We start from the raw sequence: 22,796 nt of genomic DNA on the forward strand, positions 1-22,796 counted from the left end.
AAATAATTTTCGCCTCATGAGACAAAAATTATTTTCATGACATTGTTTTACTCATTTCCCAAAAACTACAGCACCTTAGCACGTAATATTTTCAGGGAAGCTTTCTACTATCATTATCTTCAAACTGAGTAAGTTTAGTGTAAATCTGTGGACATTGTGTTTTTTGTCCTACAAAAGTTACATAGACCCTTTAAAGAAACATGAACATTCTGATCACTGGCTGACAACAATTATTGCTATAAGCGTGGCTATTACATTGTGTGTGGGTGTATGTGCTTATCACAAACACTAGCAAGTTTTTTTTACTTTGGTGAACATGAAAAACAAGCAGGCATGGGTCTGTGTTTATTTAACTTAAAAAGTTTTTATAGTTCGGAATCTGTTATCTTTCTACCCTAGTAACATTGTTAAAGACAAAGCATCATGATAAACAGTATTGAGTATCTTAAAAATCCTTATAGAAAAAAAATATTTTGTGAAAAAACCCAGTGCAACCATTTTTAACAATAATAGAAATTTTTAAATAATTTTTAAAAATGTTTAATTATAATTTTTTTATTGTAAGTGCTCAATATGTACTTTTTATATTAATTTTTCCTTTCATTCTTCCTTATAAAAGATGGCATGAAAAAAATCCTTAATTTTTGTCTAAAATTAATTACACCAAGACACATCTCTTATTAACAATGTTACTAGAAACAAACCCTTTGTATGATGTGGCCTTCTAAGCCATGAGATAATGCTGAGTGCTTGATTCAAATGACGATAATGGTCAGATCCCCATCGGGTCAATCTACCACTTAACCACTTCATGTTGGGGCAAAACATGCTGGAGATTTCCGCTTTCTTGATGTAAATTACCTACAACCCCCCTCCAGCCTCGTTGCCACATTCTCATTTCCTTGTATCAGGACTTAGGGGAGCATACTTCAGAAAATGGAGAAGAAAAAAATGTCTTTACAATTGATATCAGTATAGGTAAACACTCGTGCTATGAATGCAAAAATTAATGTGCTGTTTCTAAAAAGACCCAGGCGCACTTAACATGGAATTCTCCACTTAAATTGATCCTTTCCTAAAAAGGCTCGGCCTTGTCTGAAATAATGGCTTTGGCTAAAGCATTGGTTTGAGTACAGCATCTTCTGATGGTTCATCATTCCATATGGCTACCCAGCAAACAACCTCAGTAAAAAGCCACAGTTAATTAGTTTAAACATGGCGCCAGTGCCATCATTTTTTTTCAAGCTACATGTTTTTTGGTGTGGAGGGTATCCAGGAAAAAGATATTGATAAAACATGGAATGGTTTTAAGTTGTTTTGGCCAACTTGTTACTTCCATGACTTTTATGCATATTTATCAAATTTTAATAATATTTTTTCATTAACCAAACTTTGACTAACATCGAAATAAGTACATTTCCTTAACAAAACCCATTAATTATATTTTGATCTTGTGCTTTGTTTCTTGGTTAGGACTTGGAGAGATTGACAGCTGAGTTGGAGGAGGAGAAGCAGAAGATTGAGGAGACAGCAAGAGAACTTCTTGAAGAACATGAAAGAACCAAAAAGTAAAACAACTTATTTTCATTTTCTTTTCTCATAATAGTGCACTGCATTCTATTTTAAAGAGTGAACACCATTTGTTTACTTCAATTATATACAAGACCCAATTCTATAAAGCTGTTTAAAACTTTCCTGCTGAGCAAAATTAAGCAGCACACCAGTCACAGACGACATAGCATTTTAACTGGATTCCTCTTAAAACGTTTTGTGCCTAAATTTTGCCGGCCCTTTTTTTTAAACAAACATTACTGACAGACACCTTGTCACTCATAGAAAGGGACAACTTAAAACAAGTTTTTTCCAAATCAACCGTTTTTTCTTTTTTTTACAACAAAGCCTCTCCTTTACTCTTTGGAGATGTTATGGAAATGTTATGCTTGGCGTAGCGTCACCCTTTAAAAGATGATCTTGTTTACGAGGAGGGATTGAAAAACAAACTCTTCTTCAACGAATGTCTCCGCTGATCTTTTGTTATTGCCTCTCTAGGGAGCTGGAGGAGACCATGTACGCAATGCAACAGGTCGCTAAAGACCAAGAGCAACTCAGCAGAGCTTCCTTTGATTTCAAGTCAGACCTGGAGGTAAGTCTTTGCCTGATAACTGTTTCCTTATTTACACCAACTTGGATTTATGCTCGAAAAAAAAAAAAAAAAAAAAAAAAAACACGTAGAGAGAGCTCTTCTCATTGTTGGTGTAGAACCTCCGAGACGGAGAGTGACACTATAAATAGAAGAGCATTGAGGGCTCGATGTCACAATGCACCAAGATTCGGCTAAATATGAGTCGTCAGTAGCACCATGGTGATTTGTGTTGTGACATCACACTGTGCTTGAAAATATTAGGTTATATCATAACTGTCATAATTTTCCTCCTTTTACGGCCGGTGAGCTGTATGCCTGACCTGAACATTAAAGCCATTATACACTTTTGGTACAGAAAATAAATTAAAAGTTCACAGGTTTACAAATAATTTACAGGGTTTACAGAAGGTTATGGTGAAAGACTTATCTTGAAATATTATTCCAGGAAATGCTTTACTTTTTGAGAAAACATTAAAACAGTATCAATTCTCGATAGCCAGAATTACGGATTTATTTTAAACACATGTCATGACACAGTGAAACGGGGGAAACAAGGGTGGGTTTTCCCGTAATTTTCTCCCGATGACCGATTGAGCCTAAATTTTCACAGGTTTGTTATTTTATATATATAAGTTGTGGTACACGAAGTGTGGGCCTTGGACAATACTGTTTACCGAAAGTGTCCAATGGCTTTAAGTGCTTGAGTGTGCTACTCCGCATCTTTACAGATTTACACATAACTTTCATGGTATTAAGGTCATGGTGGAAAACTTCCCTCAAAATATTTTTGCCCGAAATGCTATAGTTTTTTTGAAAAGAGTACAAAACACTTGGTGCAACCATAACTCGATGATTGAAAAACAGATAAAAGTACAAGTTTTTTTCCCCATAATTTTCCCTTCGACCCCAATGACCAATTGAGCCTCTCTAGATTTTACAGGGTCGTTATTTCACATGAAGTGTGGATACCGATCTTGGACCGTTAACAATGTTTTCCATGTGCTCTAGGAGCTCTATAAATATTGTGTCAAGGCCGAATATCACACAGCTAGTGGCCAAAAATAACATTTATTGAGTTTAATCGCTGATAGATCTAAGTGTAGAATCAGTCTTGGGTGAAATGACGTGGCTTTTATGCTGGGAAGTCATATCTGCTTATTAATGCTTTTATGCACTTACAAAGTACACTCCTTGCTTTAAGTTACCCTTCTAGTGTTTACGTTATTTTGTTTTTTCATGCGGATCGGAAAGAAATCATGGCGGTAATTTCCAGCCATGACTGACATATGTTGCGTGCACTGAAGTGGCAGATAACCCAATTAATTCCTGTCTCAAATCTCTGCTCTTTTTACCCACTCTGGGGAAAAGAAAGAGGAGAAAGGAAGGAAAAAAACGACATCGTCTGGCCATCGGACACAAAACATCAGTACACTGTCCCATGGGAGACTCTTGCACATGATTTCACTTCAATCAGACAAGAATCACGATGAGGAAAAACATGTAGTAGGGAATAATTGAGCATTGCCGTGTGGAAAGCATCATCAAGGGAGGCCCGGGGTAATTGGATAGAACTTATTTAAGTCCAGGGAAGAGATGCATGCACTGTTTTTATCTCGGTCAATGCTTGCAGTGATGTTGTTGTTTTGGGTTTTGTAAAGGGGGGGGGGGGGTCGTGTAACTTTTAAAATTACTTCTTAAAAAGTGTGAAAATGTAAGTGGTATAAAGAAAACAAAGGATACATTGAAAAGTATATAATATATTTAAACAATAGTCAAATGTCAATTTGGCAATAGTCAAATGTCAATTTGGCCTTTGAGTGTTTTTTTTTTCATTATTCTCTTGCAACTTCGATGACCAATTGAGTCAAAATTTTAAAAATTGTATTCATATGTTGGGTTGACAATTACCAACTGTGTCCGGTGCCTTTAAACCTCTTGCTATGCGCTTGGATCGAAATTCAGCCCTGTGTTACTTTGATTACAAGGCTTGATTACATGGAGAGAGAAAAAGCTGACTGCATTGTTAAAGGAACGTAACAGAATTGGAAAGAAACTCAGATTTACAGGTTTACATAAAACTTACACGGTCTAATGATGATGATAGTAGAAAACATCCCTTGAAATATTTCTGTCTGAAATGTCATATTTGATGAGAAATAAATAATCTAATTTCACGTTTGGAGTTTATTCATTTTTTTTTTGGCATCGATGCAATGCAAAGTGAACCAAATGGCTGATCGATCTCAAACTTCTACAAGTTTGTCAGTTTATGTATATGGTGGATTACGTAAAGTGCTTACACTGCCTGCCACTGTTTTGTCAGCAAAACCAATTCTGTAATGTTCCTTTAAAGGTCTGTTAATGCTGAATCAAACGAATGATAGAGATCTTTAAGTACGTATGTAATAGTAATTTATGAACAAATGCTGTGTGTTTTTTTTGGCACCTTTTTATGATTTTCAACTAATTGATTTTAAAATTAATGATGAATAATATTGAAGTTAACTACCAGGTGTGACCAACAGATGCCTCCAGATATTTGTGACTCACATGAATCCATCGTCGGCTAATATTGTGTAAAACAGGAATTGTCTAGGTGCCACTTAGGGGACGCACAATCTGTGAATAGACCTTGGGAGAAACGCAATGAGTGATGACTCAATATAGATTTGAAAAACTAAATTCTGTGGCTATTATTTACTAGATTGGGATGTTGAATTCATATCAAACTGATAGATTTATCAGATTATTTTATTGATTTAAACAAAATTGTGAAATATTTGTTTGTTATAAGCTGACAGTTGGGAGATGTCAATAGAAGGAAGGGATGAATAGTATTGAAGTATGTAACAAATCTGAAACTCCACACAGATTTAGTATTGAATTGAACAAAATTAAATTACGATGTTGAATAGTGTTAAATTTTGCATCGGGATATTATATATTTTCCCCCAAACATCTATGTGTGTAAAGACTGTATACTCAGTACTTTTCCGAGACCTGTGAAAACAATTCTAATGATCCACGATGGTTTCATTTTGTAATGGTTCACTACTTTAATGATCTAAATTTTGTGAGCATCCGGGTAAAACAAAAAGGGCATTTCAAATAGTTATATAAAATTTATCCTAAATGCAATTGGTGAAAATATTCATTCTTCAGATGATGGTTGTCTCTTGAAAGATGGTGGTAATGGTATAAGGATGGGGATGCACTCTTCAAAATATTAAAACAGCAAGGTTCCTTCGACACAATGATTTCACACACGTCCTTGGTAAAAACATCTGCTAGCGGGAAGATTTTGTCCGTAAATCCGACAAAATGTAGCAATGTTTGGCAACAATTTACAATGGAGCTTGGACAGTACCAAAATTATTATCATTTCACACGAGGTACATTTAAAAACAAATTTACAACCATGCTTCAACATAGCAATTGACTCTTGCTAAAAGTTGCTCTCATGTGTAAGGGGTTTTATTAAGACTGCAGGGATTTTGTTCCTCGAGGGTCGGCCATGTTGATTTAATGGATCTTACAAGTGATATGGTATTGGAGAGGAAATAGTCTTTTAAAGGTCATGGTTGGGAGGGGGATAACGGGCTTAATCACTACCTCCTTCCTGATCAACGTAATGATTTACATCAGGTCTTCTTTAATTCCGTAATACCATTTGCCAAAAACCCTCTTGGGCTTCACCCTATCCCTGCACTTGAGCCGTTATTTCCTAAGTGTCACTCTGACTAAAATAAATAATTGTGATAAGCTGATGAATAGATTTGATCATCGATATGTTTTTATAATGGTTGATGGATACTTCAAAACATTTTGGGGATTCAGTTGGAGATTTAGTTTAACAAATACTTTTAACTTTACAAGTAACACTTTTCAAATTAACTTTCAACTTGTTGGACCATGTTTGTAAATTCAGAAGGTTTGGGGTGGAACTCAATTGTCATGTGCCAATATCTGGATTTGGGATTAAAATCTTCATCTATTTATTTATTTATGTATTTATTTCCTCAAAACCTCAAAAAATGGAGAAGATAAAATGATTTGTAAAAATTACATCAAATATTACATCAAATAGGGATTCAGATCCAATGACAATCTTTGAGATAATCCCTCAAGGGTAGTTGCACTAGACGGTTTCGTCGCTGTTTCTGAAACTCGCTTCGTCCTAGAGGGAGAATATTTCAATCAAGACAGTCGGTGATTTGACTGTGATTTTCACTGTGTCTTCAACGGGTGGACTTGCTCAAGTGTTTCTTTGACTCAGATTCTTAAGCTTTCCTGGAATGGAGAACACAAATCAATAAATGTGTGACACCTTACTGACAGAGTTAATTAAAACATTTCCAATTTCCCACAAGTATGAAGAAGATTTGGTGTAACCGGAATACCCATGTGCGTCTGAACACACTTAGAACTGTCCAATTGTTTATTCATGTTGCCCTGATTCCACAATCTCAACATTTGCCATTCATTTTGTCAATCAATACTCCATAAAACCAACCAGTGAAAATTTGATGTTTGAGAGAGAGAGAGAGAGAGAGACAGGACAAAAAGCAGTTCATTATTATTTGTTTTCCCCGATGCAAAATTAACATCTATAAGGTTTATGTGTTTGTTGAACACGTTTGGTAATTCTCGCTTGGTGTATGCATAAAACATATGCATAAAATAACTAATCTGTGGAAATTTGGACTGAATTGGTCATCAAAGTTGCAGGAGAATTATGAAAGCAAAAACATCCTTGTTGCACAAATTGGTGTGCTTTCAGATGACTAATAAAAGACTTCAGAAAAGACTTCAGGTCTGAAGTCTTTGAATAATTGAGTGAGAAATTACCTCTTTCTCCAATCTACCTTACTTCAGAAGTAGTCGTTTCTCACAATGTTTTATACTATCAACGGCTCTCCATTGCTCGCTACCAAGTAAGTTTTTATGCTAACAATTATTTTGAGTAGTCACCAATAGTGTCCAGTGGCTTTAAATATTTTAAAATCTTATGATGTCTCATCCCTTTTGAATCTTTTCAGGTCCTGGCCCAGGAGCGGGAGAGGACAGTTGCAGAGTTGCAGAAGAGAGAAACCACCATGGAGAAACTAGAGAATGAGAACCAGTCATTGTCAACGGAGACGGTCACCTTGAAGGACAACCTGAAGATGATCAACGATAAGACGTCTGAATTGCAACGAGAACTCCACCAGATCAATGAAAGGTTATCTATTTAAATTGATTTGATATCATGAGAATTATGAAAATGTACCAGCTGATTGTCGTGATAACTGACTAAAGGCCCGGTCACTCAGGCCTCGATAACGAGAACGAGAACGAGAATGACAACGTTATTAATATACACCCTTGATTGGTTGAATAAGCTTAGGCGTATTCTTTGCGGAGTAATTCAACCAATTGAATGTCTTTTTGCATCGTTATCTTTCTCAATATCGCTGCAGTGGGACCGGGCCTTAAAGCCCAGTTCATACTTCCTGCGAATGTGAATGCGATACAAATGTTGACGTCACGAATTCGCAATGAATAATTCGCATCAGTTGACTTGTGCTCAACTCCTGCGAAACATTCGTGGCGAAAACAGCCCTGTGACGCCAAAATTTGTATGCACTGGGCTTAAGCGGTCATATTCTGGAGAGTTTATGCATTCTGAACCAGCTCGGCTCGGTTATTTTAGTGCACACTTGTGCACGGCGACGACCCTATCTTATCGGTTTTAAATGGCAGGTCAAAACCTGGTCGCCACTCTTTATTCCCATCATTTAAAGAGTAATGACTCGGTCTTAAACCACCGTTTTCAACTGGCTGGGTCATGGCTGTTCGATATAGAACCTAGCCTGTTTCTCTGTCCTTTATTGCACTGCTATGACCCTGCCATTCTTAAACTACCATGTTTGATACAAATAAACTATAAATAGTAGTATACTTGCAGGTGCAACCATGTAACAATTCTCTTTTGAGGGAGTATTGGCTCTGAAAAAAACCGGTTTGGTCTTGACGTTTTGAACAGTATACCCTGCTCGTCTTCTTTTCTCCTGAAGACGAGCAGAGAGTATACTGTTGGAAACATAAAGACCAAACGAACTCCTTCCAGAGCCAACACTCCCTCAAAAGACAAGTTAAACATGCTGTTACTCCCAAAATACTATTATTTATAGTTCATTCTTATCAAACATCACTTACCATTTTTGACCTTGTCATATATTCCCTACTTGTTAGTCTCTCTTTAAAAAAAAATATTTTGTGTATATGGTATAACCACAAACTTACCTTTTATTATAACATTTGTTATCAAAACTATCGTATCTTTAATCTCAGATTGTTAGACAAAGAGAAGGAGGCAGCTGTATTGGCTGAAGAGAAGAAATCCTTCAGTATACAGGCACAGGAGTTAGAATCGTCGTTACATGTAAGTGTCTATAATCTTTCTCTTTAATCTAGAGGAGCAAACTGCACTGCGGTGATCATCACAAGTTCACGCCAAAGATCTTGATCTGCTGTTGATATCATTGCAGCTGCCATTCTCTGTCCGGTCCACTTCTCTATGTCGTTCATCAGTAATGATGCTGGATGAACTCTTCTTCTCTTCCCCTTGATCGACCCCTAGATTATTTCTTTGTTGAAACCTCCGCGACGAATGACGTGTCCAAAGAAATGCATCTTCCGCATAGCCATCTTTTTTTCCCAGCATAAACTCACTCCCTATGGTGTGTATTAGATATTTTTAGGATGAGTAGGAAATGGGAAGAAATGTTCAGTTTTAGATATGGGAGGAAACCCCGAAGATAAAAAAAACAGGCAATCAGGTGGGGACTGAAAACCCAATCCACATGCAAGGATCCTCCTGTCCGGGGTGGGATTTTTACCGGGGTCCACGGAGTCGAAAGCAACCACTGAGAAAATCTGATCCTCTGGATAACTATTGTATGGCATGATTGGTGCTACAACCCGTTGGTTAGACCTTGAAATATTTTATATTCAGGGCTGTTCACAATTAAAAATGTTTTATAACCTCAGGGTGTTTTTTTTTGGGGGGGGGGGTAGGAGAAGGTGGGTGGCTCAATGAAAATAATTGAAAGACAAAGTTTGGTTTACAATTTAAAAGACGAAAATGAAAATTGAAAAATGGATTGGCTGCGTGAACATTCAAGAAATGTTTTTACCTTAAACAATAGCCCCTGACATGTTTTTTTTATATGTGGGGCCTAAAGACTTTTCTATTGCAACGTCACAGCTAAAAGTAATGCAGCCTTCAGTGCAAGAAGGCGGTCGGCGGCTTTCAGTGCAAAAAGGCGGTCGGCGGCCTTCAGTGCAAAAAGGCGGTCGGGTTGTTTTAGTGGTATCTTTCCTTGCCTTCCACTTCTGGAACCTCAAGTTTGAATTCCATTGGGGGGGGGGGGGGGCACCATGTAGATTAGGTTTCCAGTTCCTTCACTATTTGCATGGATTTCCCTGGAATAATCCTCATCTAAAACGGAAACTTCCTTCTTCATATTTTCGCTATAGGGTTCTTGGCCAGTATAGTGATTAAGTTTGCTTTTCTGGGAGTCTTTGTTACACCAATTAGAACAACATTTTGCAAAATTACATGGAAACTCTTGAATGTGCATGGCACAAGGCTACCAAGCATTGTTGATCTCAAGCTTGTGATGCAAATTGCTAACTCAAAGAAAATGTAACCTGCAGGAAGTATAAATTCATCCTGTTGCGTAAGCACAAAACTAGCTAAGCCCAAAACAATTATGATTTTTAGAAAACAGTTCACAGCATTGAAATAGGAGAATTGAAAGTTTTAGAATTTGATATGTCGCCAATATTTTCTGCTCATCAACCCAGCATTAAAATAGGAGATTTGAAACTTTCAGATTTTGATATTTATTCATGAAATGTCGCCCACAGGATCTCACTGTCCAGAAAGAAATGACCGAGTCAGAGTTACGAGAGGAAATCATTGCCCGCCATGATGCAGAAAGGAGGCTGAAAAACGCTGAAGACTCTCTGGCAAGGTTGGACAATGCGCTGAAGGAGAGTAGACCTGAACCCGTCACAAAACTAGAGAAAGCTCTCGATGTGGAGATCTTTGCAAATGTGGCACATCTTAAGAGTAAGTTGCAAAAGTTATTAGGTTGAAGCTGAGAATTAAGAGTAGTGTACAAGCCGTGATGGCTAAACAGTAAAGAAAGAACCCAAAAGACTGTTACATGTATCACACTGCTGGAACAGTTGTCTTGTTCCCAGTGTATGTATAAGTTTGGCAAGTTGGGGAGGTAGTGCTTTCTGCTCTACCAGCCAGGCATCTGATTGATGGATGAAACCCAAGCCTATCTGCTTAGACTGTAAAGGGGGTCACCCTGTTTCAGCCCCAGGAGTAGGTGGCAACAGCCCCTTTAAAAAATAGTAGCTCATCCTGAAGTGGCCTTCATCCCCACCCAGGCCAACAGAAGATTAAGCTGGGCCCAATTCATGGCTCTGCTTTCCAAAGCACAAACCAAAAACTTTTTCGTGGCACACTTTAAGGTTGGGGAGGGGGGGTCTAGAAAAAGAGTATGGTTTTCACGCTCAAGATATTGTTAATAATTGGCAATGGTCCCTAATAGTTTATGAATCCCTGATAGTATACAACTATTGAGTGGCTCAGAGTGGAATGGGAGGAATATTATCGCAAGGTAAAATTTGGACTGTTCCATTTCACGAGGCGAAGCCGAGTGAAATGGAACAGTCCAAAATTTACCGAGCGATAATATTCCTTCCATTCCACGAATTAAAGCGACTCAATATTTGTTTTATGTAACTAACATATTTTAGATCCTTGTCATTTGATGTATTTTAAAAGTATAACATGATGAAAAATCACACAAATTACTGCTCCGGAATCGCCGCGTAACGGCAACGATGCACAAATTTAATAGCAATCGCATCACAACCTCTCGCACAGGTGCTCCTTTGTTTTAGCAGCAGTGCGGCGGCACTGTACTGCTCAAAAACATTGGGAACAAGGATGATCCTAACTGTTGAATGGGAAATGCTATTCCCCATGGGCGAATAGGTCTTTTTGATCGCCGGTGCGGATGGGAGTAATAGTGAATGTCACGTGAAGTAAGTTCCACCAATCAAATGACAAGGATCTGTATGTCAGTTATATAATAATGAATAATGACTCATTGTGACCCTTAAACCAGAAAACATTGTTACCTTGGCGCCATCCAGAATCAGAAAATGTTTATGGGTTTTCGCTGTCTCTTGTGTAGCATTGCAAAGGATTGCCCTAAAGTCATCGGACGTTGGATTTAGTCTAAGGATTTCAAATTGAGTTTTCATCTGTGACCAAGCAAAGCATTGCACCAATATACATTTTAAATTTATTTCATTTCTTGTGGGTAAAAAAAAGCAAATGTAAAAATCAACAAAAGGAAAGATTGCTAAGAAACAACTTTTCTTTTTACTAGACTCTCCGCTCTTGCTGGAACACAAACAAAATTAGTTAGCATAAATTCTAACAATGATTATGCATATCCCAATAGAGCCATATTTGCCCTGTTACGACAAATGAGGGGTAACAAAATATTGAGTAACTCATGCTGGAAAAAGGTTGATGTCATTTAATTCTAAAATAATACTTATTATTTCTCATATTTTGCTGCAGAATTCTTTGAGGACATTGCAATGGAGGCTAAAATAGATGCAGATAAGCCTCTGATTATGAAGAATGCTCTCCATGCACGTAAATCCTTCGTCAGAAAAACGAAAAGCTTCAAATTCCGCAAGGATCGAGACAGAGGCGTCAATCGTCACAGTAAGTTCCTTTATTCATTCCACCCTGCTGCTTGGTAGAGAATTTGTACTTCTATATTATCTTGCATCGTTTGAGGGATTTGATGCTTCTTCATATTAAGGCCACTGTACAATTTATCAGTTTAAGGCTCAGAAAAATCATCTGTATTTTGTGTTGTTCAAAAGAAATGTACAGAAATTAAAACTTTGGACTATTACCACACCTACAACTGTTTTAGATTTTCTTTTTTAGAAACAACAGACACTTCTTTGACAGTTTTGCTTTTGGTTGTTATGATCGATCAATCATGTTAATTGAGATTAACAAATTATATTGGCTTTAAGGTTTTTCAGAGAAGCCCTTTTGAATTTGTACAACAGAAAAACAAAACTATAAGTTCCATTTTGCATTTTGGACGTGTATCTACATGTATCAAACTGGATTCATATGATTTGTGGCTGCAAACATCTCTGTATGGCTTAAAAACTCTTTTCATTGCAACCCTCTTCTGTCATATCATATTTAATTTGTGAACTTGAATTGTTTTTTTGCCATTGATAAGATACTAAGATCAGTACAAAGTTCCTTATACTTACACCTGTTTCTTCTTTTTGTCTCAAGACTCACTGAATGTGCGATTATGCATTCACTAGTAGACTGGCACCTTGTTGTTAGCAAATAACAGTTAAGACTAAGTCTTAAAGGCAGTGGACACTATTGGTAATTGTCAAAGACTAGCCTTCACAGTTGGTGTATCTCAACATAAGCATAAAATACCAAACCTGTGAAAATTTGAGCTCAATTCGGTCATCGAACTTGCGAGATAAAAAAGAAAAAAAAACACCCTTGTCACACGAAGTTGTGTGCGTTTAGATGGTTGATTTCGAGACCTCAAGTTTTAAATCTGAGGTCTCGAAATCAAATTCATGGAAAATTACTTCTTACTCTAAAACTACGGCACTTCAGAGGGAACCGTTTCTCACAATGTTTTATACCATCAACCTCTCCCCATTACTCGTCACCAAGAAAGGTTTTATGCTAACAATTATTTTGAGTAATTACCAATAGTGTCCAGTGCCTTTAACAAACAAAAAACCTCTTCATATACTCGTAGAGCACTTTCTCCCTGATAACCCCATTTTATTATGTTCTTTTTTCCTGACCTTTTCGTCTCTGACCTACTTTGCCTTTACACCTGTCATGCCCTTAATCCCCCCCCCTTCAATGAGTTGTAGTGTTACCCCCTCCCCCTCCCTCCCACCATCTCGGGTTCTTTGTTTTAAGTTGGATAGTGTTACCCTCCCCGAACCCTCTCCAGTTCTGTGTGAGGTGGTTTTGGGGGGGTTTTGTGTCTTCGTTCAATTAGTCTCATTCAGTCTTATCAACAAAATTCAATACTGTTGAGTATCGAAGAATACTTATCCATGGTCCTAAAGAGATTTAAGTCTTCTATTACATGGATGCTTGTTCAAATTAAAAACTTTTAAAAGTACAAATTTATGGATCTTCTGTAGACGACCAGATTTAGACTATTGAGTCACACTAATTGCAAAAGTTTCTTTTATTGCTGATTATTGTTTATTGGGTGGTTATTGATGACATATCCAAAATCGGACAAGAGTTTCAAGCCAGAAGTGACCTAATATGCATATTTAAATTAGGTGGTAATTAGCAATCTTTAAGGTCAATTATCTCTAAAACTATTCATTTTATGGACAAGATTTGTGTTAGAGGTGAAAAGAAACCTGACCCTGGGAATCTAAAAAACATATTTGTATACTCGATTGACCCTTTCCAAATAACTAGGTCAAAGGTCAAGGGGTTAAACATGCGTTTAAGTGGTTTTCTCCACTCAAATGCATTGTACATGGTACCATGACAGTGTAATAAATAATTGATGAATTCTTTGGGTTGAATGATTCCACCCTGTCCCATATGACCTATAAAGTCTTCATCTAGATCAAAGGTCAAAGGTCAACGCGTCAGCAAAATAAAAATACCACTGTAAAAAGACCACTTACTTGCGATGCATTCTAAACACTACAGCTTGTTTCAATTCGGTTTAGCATGGTTTGTTTGTCATGGAACTCAGCAAGTTGCCTGTCCTATAATGAAGCTCAGGTACTTATGGATGTCAAGCAAACACCGGGGCGATAGCTTCTCTAATAACCTCCAACGTAGTTTCTAAGTATAGCAAAATAACCATTGCTTGTAAATACGGCCACCTATCATGCTCAGTGGGAAAGTGTATTGTGGATGGTGCTCTACATGATACAATTCTTGTGAAGAAGATGGCCACACAACATCAGTATAGTTAACAGTGCTCTAAGGAAGTTAAATGAGGCATCAACAACGGGAGGCACCAGAGGGGGGAGGCAACACCTGAGGAGGTACCAACTGGGAAGGCAACATGGGGGAGGACAGGTGGGGAGGCAACATCAGGGGAGGCAACAACAAGGGGGGCAAAGCAGGGGAGGCAAAAATAGGGGAGGCATCAACAGGGTATTAGGCAACGGGAAGCAACAACAGGGGAGACAATTAGAGGAGGCAAAATAGGGGAGGCAACAACAGGGGAGGCAACAACAGGGGAGACAACAACAAGGGAGGCTACAGCAGGAGAGACAACAACAGGCAAGGAAACCTCAGAGGAGGCAACATCAGGGAGGGGAGTTAACATCAGAGGAGTCATTAACTGGGGAGGCACTGGGGTAGACAAACATTGGGGAGGCAACAACCGGGTAGGCAACACCGGGGGGGGGGGGGGGGCAAGAGGAGGGGGTCAACACAATAACGGCGGAGGAAACAACAGGGTAGGCAACAATGGTTGAGGCAACCGGGAAGGCAACAACCGGGGAGGCAACTAATACCTCAACAGCGTGGTGTAATCACACATGGCCAGCGGGATGGGTGAGGCAGACACAACGGACAAAGTTGCTGCTGACGATGCCTGACTCAGATAGAAACAGAGATGGAGAAGCCGAGTAGCTATGACAGAGCAACGAACAAATCAGTGCCAGAACAATGAAGTGAGGTATGGCAGAGACGGCAATCACCATTGAGTGCCTAGAGTAGATATGGATTTCAAATACATGACTATCTCTATGGCATCAGGCATTGCATCAGGTGTGTCTATCGTCTATGTACATTGGCTGCTTTCTTCAACGTTTGCCATGGACACAGGGACAAACGTACGGACGGAGAAGACTTGTAATGCGCATGTATCCACCCTGCTGGGTGTTCAAGGCAAAGTAAAAGGGAAAAAACACCTTGACCTTTGACCTTTGACCTAGCTATTTAGAGAGGTCATATGAGTGAATTTTATTTCATTGATAGAGGTCAATTGGGACAGGGGGATTCATTCAACCCGAAGAATTCATTCTTGGTATTTATTACACTGTCATGATATGCCATGTAAATGCATTTGAGTTTAGAAAACCAAGTTTAACCCCTTGACGTTTGACCTAGTTATTTGGGAAGGGTCAATCAAGTATACAAATATGTTTTTCAGATTGTCTAGGTCAGGTTTCTATTCACCTCTAACACAAACCTTGTCCATAAAATGAATAGTTTGAGAAATAATTGACCTTAAAGATTGCTAATTACCACCTAATTTAAATATGCAAATTAGGGCACTTCTGGCTTGAAACTCTTGTCCGATTTTGGATATGTCATCAATAACCACCCAATAAACAAGAATCAACAATAAAACAAACTTTTGCCATTTGTGTGACTCAACATGAAGAAAATGTCTAAATCTGGTCCTCTACTGGTCTTGTTAACAAAACTTGTGGTCCAGTAAACATTTTTAGCTTGTTGATTTTCCCTCAAATTTAAGCCCTGGTTTTCTCCATCCATACCTTGTCCTGTCTTAATCCACTTCAAGTTTTACTTTCCCCTAAAAAATTCTCCAGCCCTTTTGTTATCGTATCCAGCCTGTCTTTTCATGCCTACTTATAGTCTTTTGTCCTTCACCCTCTACCTGTTAAAGTCATTACACTGACTTATCCTCAAATCTTATTTTACTATGACTTCTTTGTCTTTGCATGCCCTGGTTGTTTACGTTTTACTCTCTTCTTAGCTTGATTACCCACCGTAAACAAACTAGACTAGAAATATTATGAAAACTTAATGGTTGTAGACACATATTTTACTTTCCCTGTCGTGTTAATTTCTTGAACTGAATATGAACATAAATATTCTATGCTTTGTATCTTCAAACAATCCCACCTCTCCTCAATGTTTTGTCAACCCCCTCCCTCAATCCCCTATCAGAACGTGGAAACAGTTTTGCCGAACCACTCGACGCCGAACCTCTGAAACCCAACTCTGATGATGTAGCCATTTCAAAACCTACCCCAAAACAACTCTATCCATGGCAACGGTACATTGCTAGATTTGCCAAAAGAAACGATGAGGACAAAAGCAGTAATAATAACAATGGTATTGTAGACACAAATTCCTCCTCAACGGGAGATTACAGTCCTCTCCCGGTTGGGGGCACTGTACCCAAAATACAGGTCACATCCGCCACCGTTTCCAGCAACTCATCCCAAGCGGGAGGCAGTGGGAAACCAAGAGCTATGTCTACTGCCCTCTAGAGGAGGTAACAGGTGCATTTTTTTTACCATGCCATGTAATTGGAATTCCCACCGTAGTGACATCACAGCACCTCTGAAACCACCTCCCTGATTAGGTCTTGACTTAGAAGCATGCATGAGTTCCCGGAGTGAGCATGGGATTGACCATTGTGGATAGACACAGAAGGCGCTTTCAAACAAAATGTAATGGGAAAGTTCTATAATAGATGTTAAATTTGCATCAGGGATAAAGAATATTATTATTATTATTATTTTTTTTTTTTACCCATACACCGATGTGTGTTAGCACTGTATACTCAGTACTTTCCTGAGTCCTGTGAAAAAATATCACAGGAATGTTCGGGTGGGATTCGAACCCACGACCCTTGCAATTCTAGAGCAGTGTCTTATCAACTAGACTACCGAGGTTGCCCGGCAGCTAGAAGCAGTTCGAATCCTATGTTTTGGCAGCGGGTAAAGTTCTAAAAACTGACGCAGTGATGGGATGCCCAAACCTGTACTATGCAGTCACTATAGCATCTACCTAAAGGCAGAAAAGTGTTAATAAACAATTGAAAACTTCTCCCATCAATTGTTTTCTGTTCATCTGTAGTGATTGAAATCAAAACAACCCTTTATTTCATAGGTCAAAGTAAATATTTCATTGAGCCATCTTTTAAAAACCCTCCTGACATTGTAAACTGTTCATGTACTTATAAACAGTGCTCCAAAAAGATTGGTATATTAGTTTTCTCTGTCTTTCCATACTGGTCATCCATTGATTCAAAATGCATGTTGCATGGCAGCTTGCTTTAAGTGAACCTTTTTTCCAATTCATCATTATACTTGGTTCAGCTACTCTCAACGTTAGTGTTAAACCGAGTTGAAATAGACCATAATGAACGCACTTGGTACTAACTTTGGGTACACGTCTCTACAACCTGTGTTTCTTCAGGATTGCTCTGTCATAACCATTGTAACACCTCATGGCAGTGACAGCATGGTTTTGATTCTAGTTTCTCTGGAAGCTCTTGCACTGACGCCCTCTGCATCCACTGGGGATGTCAATTGAATTCCAGTCAATAACTTTCTCTCTGGATTATTCTTTCCGCAGAGACTCGGCCTTGTCCTGAACCAAGTACCTTTTCTCTCCACAGTGTCCGGCCCTGTGCTGAGGTTTTTCACCCCTGTGAGGTTATCGCAGTTACTTTTGTGAAATTGGTCTTTTACAGATCATTGTAGTCGGGTTTTCCTTTACTTGAGAGTGTAGGTGGAATCTACAAACATACTGTCGCACTTTTGCTCGATGGTTTTGATTGTTTATAACTAAACATGGCTGACAGTTACATGTTGGTGATATTGCTGTATGGAAAGTTGACAGACTAAAGTGGAGGCATCTTGCATGTACCCAATGACGTGCCTCTTCCTTCCTTCCCATGTCAACTACAGGAATCAAATAACCAGAGTGCTTTGAAATGTTGACAAGTCGAGCAGCTGATGACATCTCTCTCAAGTCACATGTATTGGTGTTTTTTCCTCCTGCAGGTACAAGCGTTGCAGGTTTACAACGGGCTCGTCAAAACGTTGCAGCAAAGAAGGGTATGCAGGGTGTATGGTGTGCTAACTCAGTCAACTAATTCATCATTAACCCTCCTACTGTCTGACCATTCAATATCATCTACTGTAGTTTTAAATGATACATGTAGATACAATTTGTCAGCCTCTCGTGTGATGAATGAATGCGTCTTTACTGTACACAGTCAACCCTTCTACTGTCTGACCATTCAATCTCATCAGTGGTTTTGAACGATAAACCAGGCAGCCTGCAGTATGATATGGGTTGAATACACATTCAATCTTTCTACTATCAAATTAATGATTGTCCGGTCCAAATATTCAATTTTCTTCTCCATCATCTTTTTGATCATGTTGTTATTTAATGTTTCGTAATGGTTGTTGTTGGTGGAGGCACTTTAAAACAATTTTAACACTGAATATCTAACCAAAAGATGTATTAATTAATGCATTTTCTTCCAGATGTTTCGTAAATGTCCTCAACATAATATATGAACACATTGTTAACTAGTCACTGTATGAAATCAGTTAACTGTTATCAGTTATCAGTTAACTTCTTGCATCACTAACAAAAATATCAACAAAGTAAACTGAGTGAAGGTTGCCTGCAGAAGAGCTTCAAACTTTTAACTGCTGATTAAATACTCTTAAGATTATCCACTTGCAAGTTGGATATTTATAATGTCTGGTGAAGTGACTTATTAACGCGTAAATGTAAATTCCTCAGACTTAATGCTATATCACATGATTCGGGGCAAGCTTTTGAGTAGTTAAATAAGAGGGATCAGCAAGCACCTCTACATGGTTTGGAATGATTGTCATGATTGTGTAGGGCAAAATGGTACCAGGGTTTGTGCAATCTAGAGGTTTCTTTACCAAAACCATTTGACATGAAAACTGGTTTTGAAGAGTTGAAACCAACGATTCTTTTTAGAACCACCCCAACTCATTAGAGATAGTCATTACATGGTGTTACCGCAAACCTTTCTATATATATATAAACCGCGGTTTAATGGCTTCTGACAGGCACCCCCCGAACAAAGATATTGACAAAATTGGGAGACCACCAACATAGGGCTAGATAGCTCAGTTGGTAGAGCGCCGGCACGTTAAACCGGAGGTCGTTGGTTCAAATCCCGCTCTAGTCAATTTTTCTTTGTTCAATCCTAAATCATTTAAAAATGTACCCAGTCAGTTTCCCTTGTGGTTTATTATTTGGTATCTGATATAAAAAGTCGCATCCCCTTAAGGTGATCCCCTGTCTGCCGCTTCCCAGGTTGTATCGTTACCCGGGTGTGATCCCTGGCTACACGGCAGTTTGCGGTTTAATGGCTTCTGACAGGCTCCCCCCCCCCCCCGCACAAAGATATTGACAAAATTGGGAGACCACCAACATAGGGCTAGATAGCTCAGTTGGTAAAGCGCCGGCACGTTAAACCGGAGGTCGTTGGTTCAAATCCCGCTCTAGTCAATTTTTCTTTGTTCAATCCTAAAATATATATATGACATAAAAATTGTTTCTACAGTCTGAGGAATTCCAACTTTTTAAGAGTAACTTGTGACTAAAGCAAGTCACTGTACCAGCGTGTACACACTTACCATAATGATTTCAGATGCAATTTGACTCCTAAAATGGCGAGCGCGGCAGAGAGTACATAGTCGCATGTGGTGTTGGTGCAAGGGGTTAATTATAGCCACATGGCCATCATGGTTGGTTTAGAAATGTACTTACTGAAATAACCACATGTTTAAGTAAATCTAGAAGATGGTCAATGAATAATGTCAGGATAGCTTGGATAATTGTGTCCTATATGTATATTAATTTGTATTGAGTGTGATACTGAAGTTTTATTCTGTTTAATTGCAGCACTGATATTAATCCATACTTGGTGTTTCTCTTTTTGTCTACTTATTAATAATTTTTTCACCCCTTCCTTTTTCTATGTGCTTTAATTCTGCCTTTCTCTCTCTCTCTATTTATGTATTTCAGCTTGACCGTTAATGTTACACTTGTATACCTGTTAATGTATGTGTTGTTATTTAGCCTTCAATAAAGACTCTACTAGGGTTGATACTTCAGGCCATTAAATATGTTCTGCGTTTATACCATAGGTCCTTTTGGTTGGTAAGCAGTTTCAAACAGCAACGTCTACTTTTCCCTCATACAAAATTAATACATAATTCACTTCTAGTGCATGCTTTGTGGGTTTGTCTTTATTATAAAGTGAATGTTCCACCTCCCCCAACCCCTCCCAAAACCTTTGCCAATGAGTATCATAACTTATCAATCAAAACCACAAGGGAAACTGACTGGGTAAATTTTGAAATGATTTTGGGGGTTGAACAAAGAATTGACTAGAGTGGGATTCGAACCAACGACCTTCGGATTAACGTGCTGGCGCTCTACCAACTGAGCTATCTAGCCCTATATTGGCGGTGTCCCTATTTTGTCAAATAAAATTTACCCAGTCAGTTTCCCTTGTGGTTTATATTGATATCTGAAACAAAAAGTCGCATCCCCTGGCTGCCGCTTCCCAGGTTGAATCGTAATTTGGGTGTGATCCCTGGCTACACAGCAGTTAACGGTTGAATGGCTTCTGACTGGCACCCCTGAACAAAAATCAGTATCATAACTTGTAACATGGATAGAGTCGCTGTCTAAACTTGCATGAAGCTTTTTTTGTGCACATCATCAGTTTACAAATGGTTTAAGGTTGTGTTGCGCCTCATCGGGAACATTTTGGTAGCAACTGATTCTCTCTAATTTTAAACGTTTGTTAAGTGTTAATCACTTGTTCATACGCATCTCATGTTTTCATCTAGGAATTTGAGCCTTTTTTTTAAGCTATTATACACTTTCGGAACAGAATTTCTTTTTAAAGTTCACAGATTTACAAATAATTTACAGGGTTTACAGAAGGTAATGGTGAAAGACTTAATTTTCACAGGTTTGTTATTTTATATATAAGTTGTGATACACGAAGTGTGGGCCTTGGACAACACTGTTTACTGAAAGGGTCCAATGGCTTTAAGTAACCCTCTGTAAGTTCATTTTGTGGTGTTTTGTTGCATGGCCGCTGCACAGTTTGCCTGACATCGTTTAATACTTGGTTGTGGGCAAGATTAATTGTCATTGGATAAGTGAAGCTCAGGTTGAAAGATCAAGATTTGCTGCGATGTATTTCAAACTAACCTCTCAGACACACTGCTACTTTGGGAGTCAATTATTCAAACGAAATGGTGGCCCTTACTAAGATTTAAATTTTGATTTTCTTTTAAATTGGAATCATCTGAATTATTTTTGATTGTTTTTTTACGAGAATGGGAATTGGCACAGAATTTACCCAATTGGACTCAGTTGGTTTCAGTTGGAGTCACTTGTAATCAGCTGGCCGTCTCCAATTGTTTTAAGACATAATTAATTACGTAGTTTTTACATATTTTGCCTTAAAAAAACTTGTTTTATCATTTAAAAGTAATGTTTATGGATATCTCTTTCACACCTATTGTTATTTTTTACTTGATAGAAACCCAGGGGTAATCAAAAACGTAAGTTTGAATTGTAACATTTTATAATAATTATTTTCCATTCCCCACAGGCTTTGCGTCTTTCCGTACAGTCCCTCATGTTCCTGAACGCCAACAGGTACGGAACTCCGTAGCCTTGGGAAGTCTTCCTTATCTCACCATTGAAGATGAGGATGAGATGGATCACCCTGATCTACCGTCGTTCCATCAGCTCAGCGCGATGGGCCTCTCTAATAGAGGTGCACCCCCTGCGCCATTAAATATCCCGGACTTCACCGGTATGATACCCACCCCAGCTATTAACTCAGCGAGCTCGGTTAACACGCTGACGGAGAGCAGCACGGGGGACGACAGCTCCTCGATCGACAGCCAGGGAGGATCAAAGAGTACGGACGATTCAGGAGACTTCACCGAGGATTTACAAATTGCCTTTGAGGAAAAAGTTTGATCATGGTTTCTAGTATTTGTTTAAAAGAAGTGTTACAGACTTTTTCACAAGCTCCAGTCATTTTTGTCTAATTCTGCATTTATTTAAGCAAATGCTTCTACAGTGTTCACTCGTGATACATAAATGAGACCGAATTGTTTGTTTAAATAGGAAGGAATAAAAGCTGATCATTCATTTTGTTTTGTTTTGGGGGGTTTTCGGTGACATTTTTATGAAATTTCATGAGCTGAAAGAGACATGTCTCTTCCTTTGATGCTTCATCAGTCAAGACATTGACATCATGTTGTTACAATAATTAATCTTATGGTATGGAACCCTTGCACCAATGTCACAAGCTGCTACTGTCCGCCACACTCACCATTTTGGAAGGCGAATTGTAGTTAAAATATATGGTCGGCGTATAAACACTGTGTCGCCTAAAACACAAATTACACTGTATAGCACAGGGATATAAACTCCCCAAAATGGCAGCACCAAAAGTATGATGACGACAGGTGACAGGTGTCTATAGTCTGGTCCATAATACAAAGTAAAATTGTTTTGATTTATGATATGTGGTATAATAAGATCCTGCAAAACAACAAAATAGTAATTGAGAATCTGGCAAACTTGGCTGGTGCATGCTGGATGTGTACTTTCAACCAATTGGTACCTCAAATACAGTTTTTTATTTTTTTTTAAAGATATGTGGGAACATTTTTAGCTAACCGTTCATGATATGACCTTGAGTGTTGTCTT

The 22,796-nt window shown here is 38.5% G+C and overlaps 1 protein-coding gene across 4 annotated transcripts in view; it reads left to right on the top strand.

The window, feature by feature from the left end:
• The window catches only part of LOC117298511 (pleckstrin homology domain-containing family D member 1-like), a 44,422-nt gene extending 22,206 nt beyond the window's left edge, over positions 1–22,216 (top strand). For 2 of the 4 annotated variants that reach the window (XM_033782166.1, XM_033782917.1), the window contains exons 7-14: positions 1,474–1,568; positions 2,050–2,143; positions 7,183–7,364; positions 8,477–8,567; positions 10,058–10,262; positions 11,802–11,951; positions 18,053–18,106; positions 21,682–22,216. In XM_033782166.1, the coding sequence (XP_033638057.1) occupies positions 1,474–1,568; positions 2,050–2,143; positions 7,183–7,364; positions 8,477–8,567; positions 10,058–10,262; positions 11,802–11,951; positions 18,053–18,106; positions 21,682–22,058 (1,248 nt within the window). In that variant the 3' untranslated portion in view covers positions 22,059–22,216. Of the gene's footprint in view, positions 1–1,473; positions 1,569–2,049; positions 2,144–7,182; positions 7,365–8,476; positions 8,568–10,057; positions 10,263–11,801; positions 11,952–16,202; positions 16,534–18,052; positions 18,107–21,681 lie in introns of all 4 variants that reach the window. The other 2 variants (XM_033784326.1, XM_033783649.1) reach the window with 2 other exon arrangements.
• Positions 22,217–22,796: the final 580 nt, after the last annotated feature.

Source organism: Asterias rubens, chromosome 1 (assembly GCF_902459465.1).
Source record: "Asterias rubens chromosome 1, eAstRub1.3, whole genome shotgun sequence".
In the NCBI taxonomy this organism is placed as follows: domain Eukaryota; kingdom Metazoa; phylum Echinodermata; class Asteroidea; order Forcipulatida; family Asteriidae; genus Asterias; species Asterias rubens.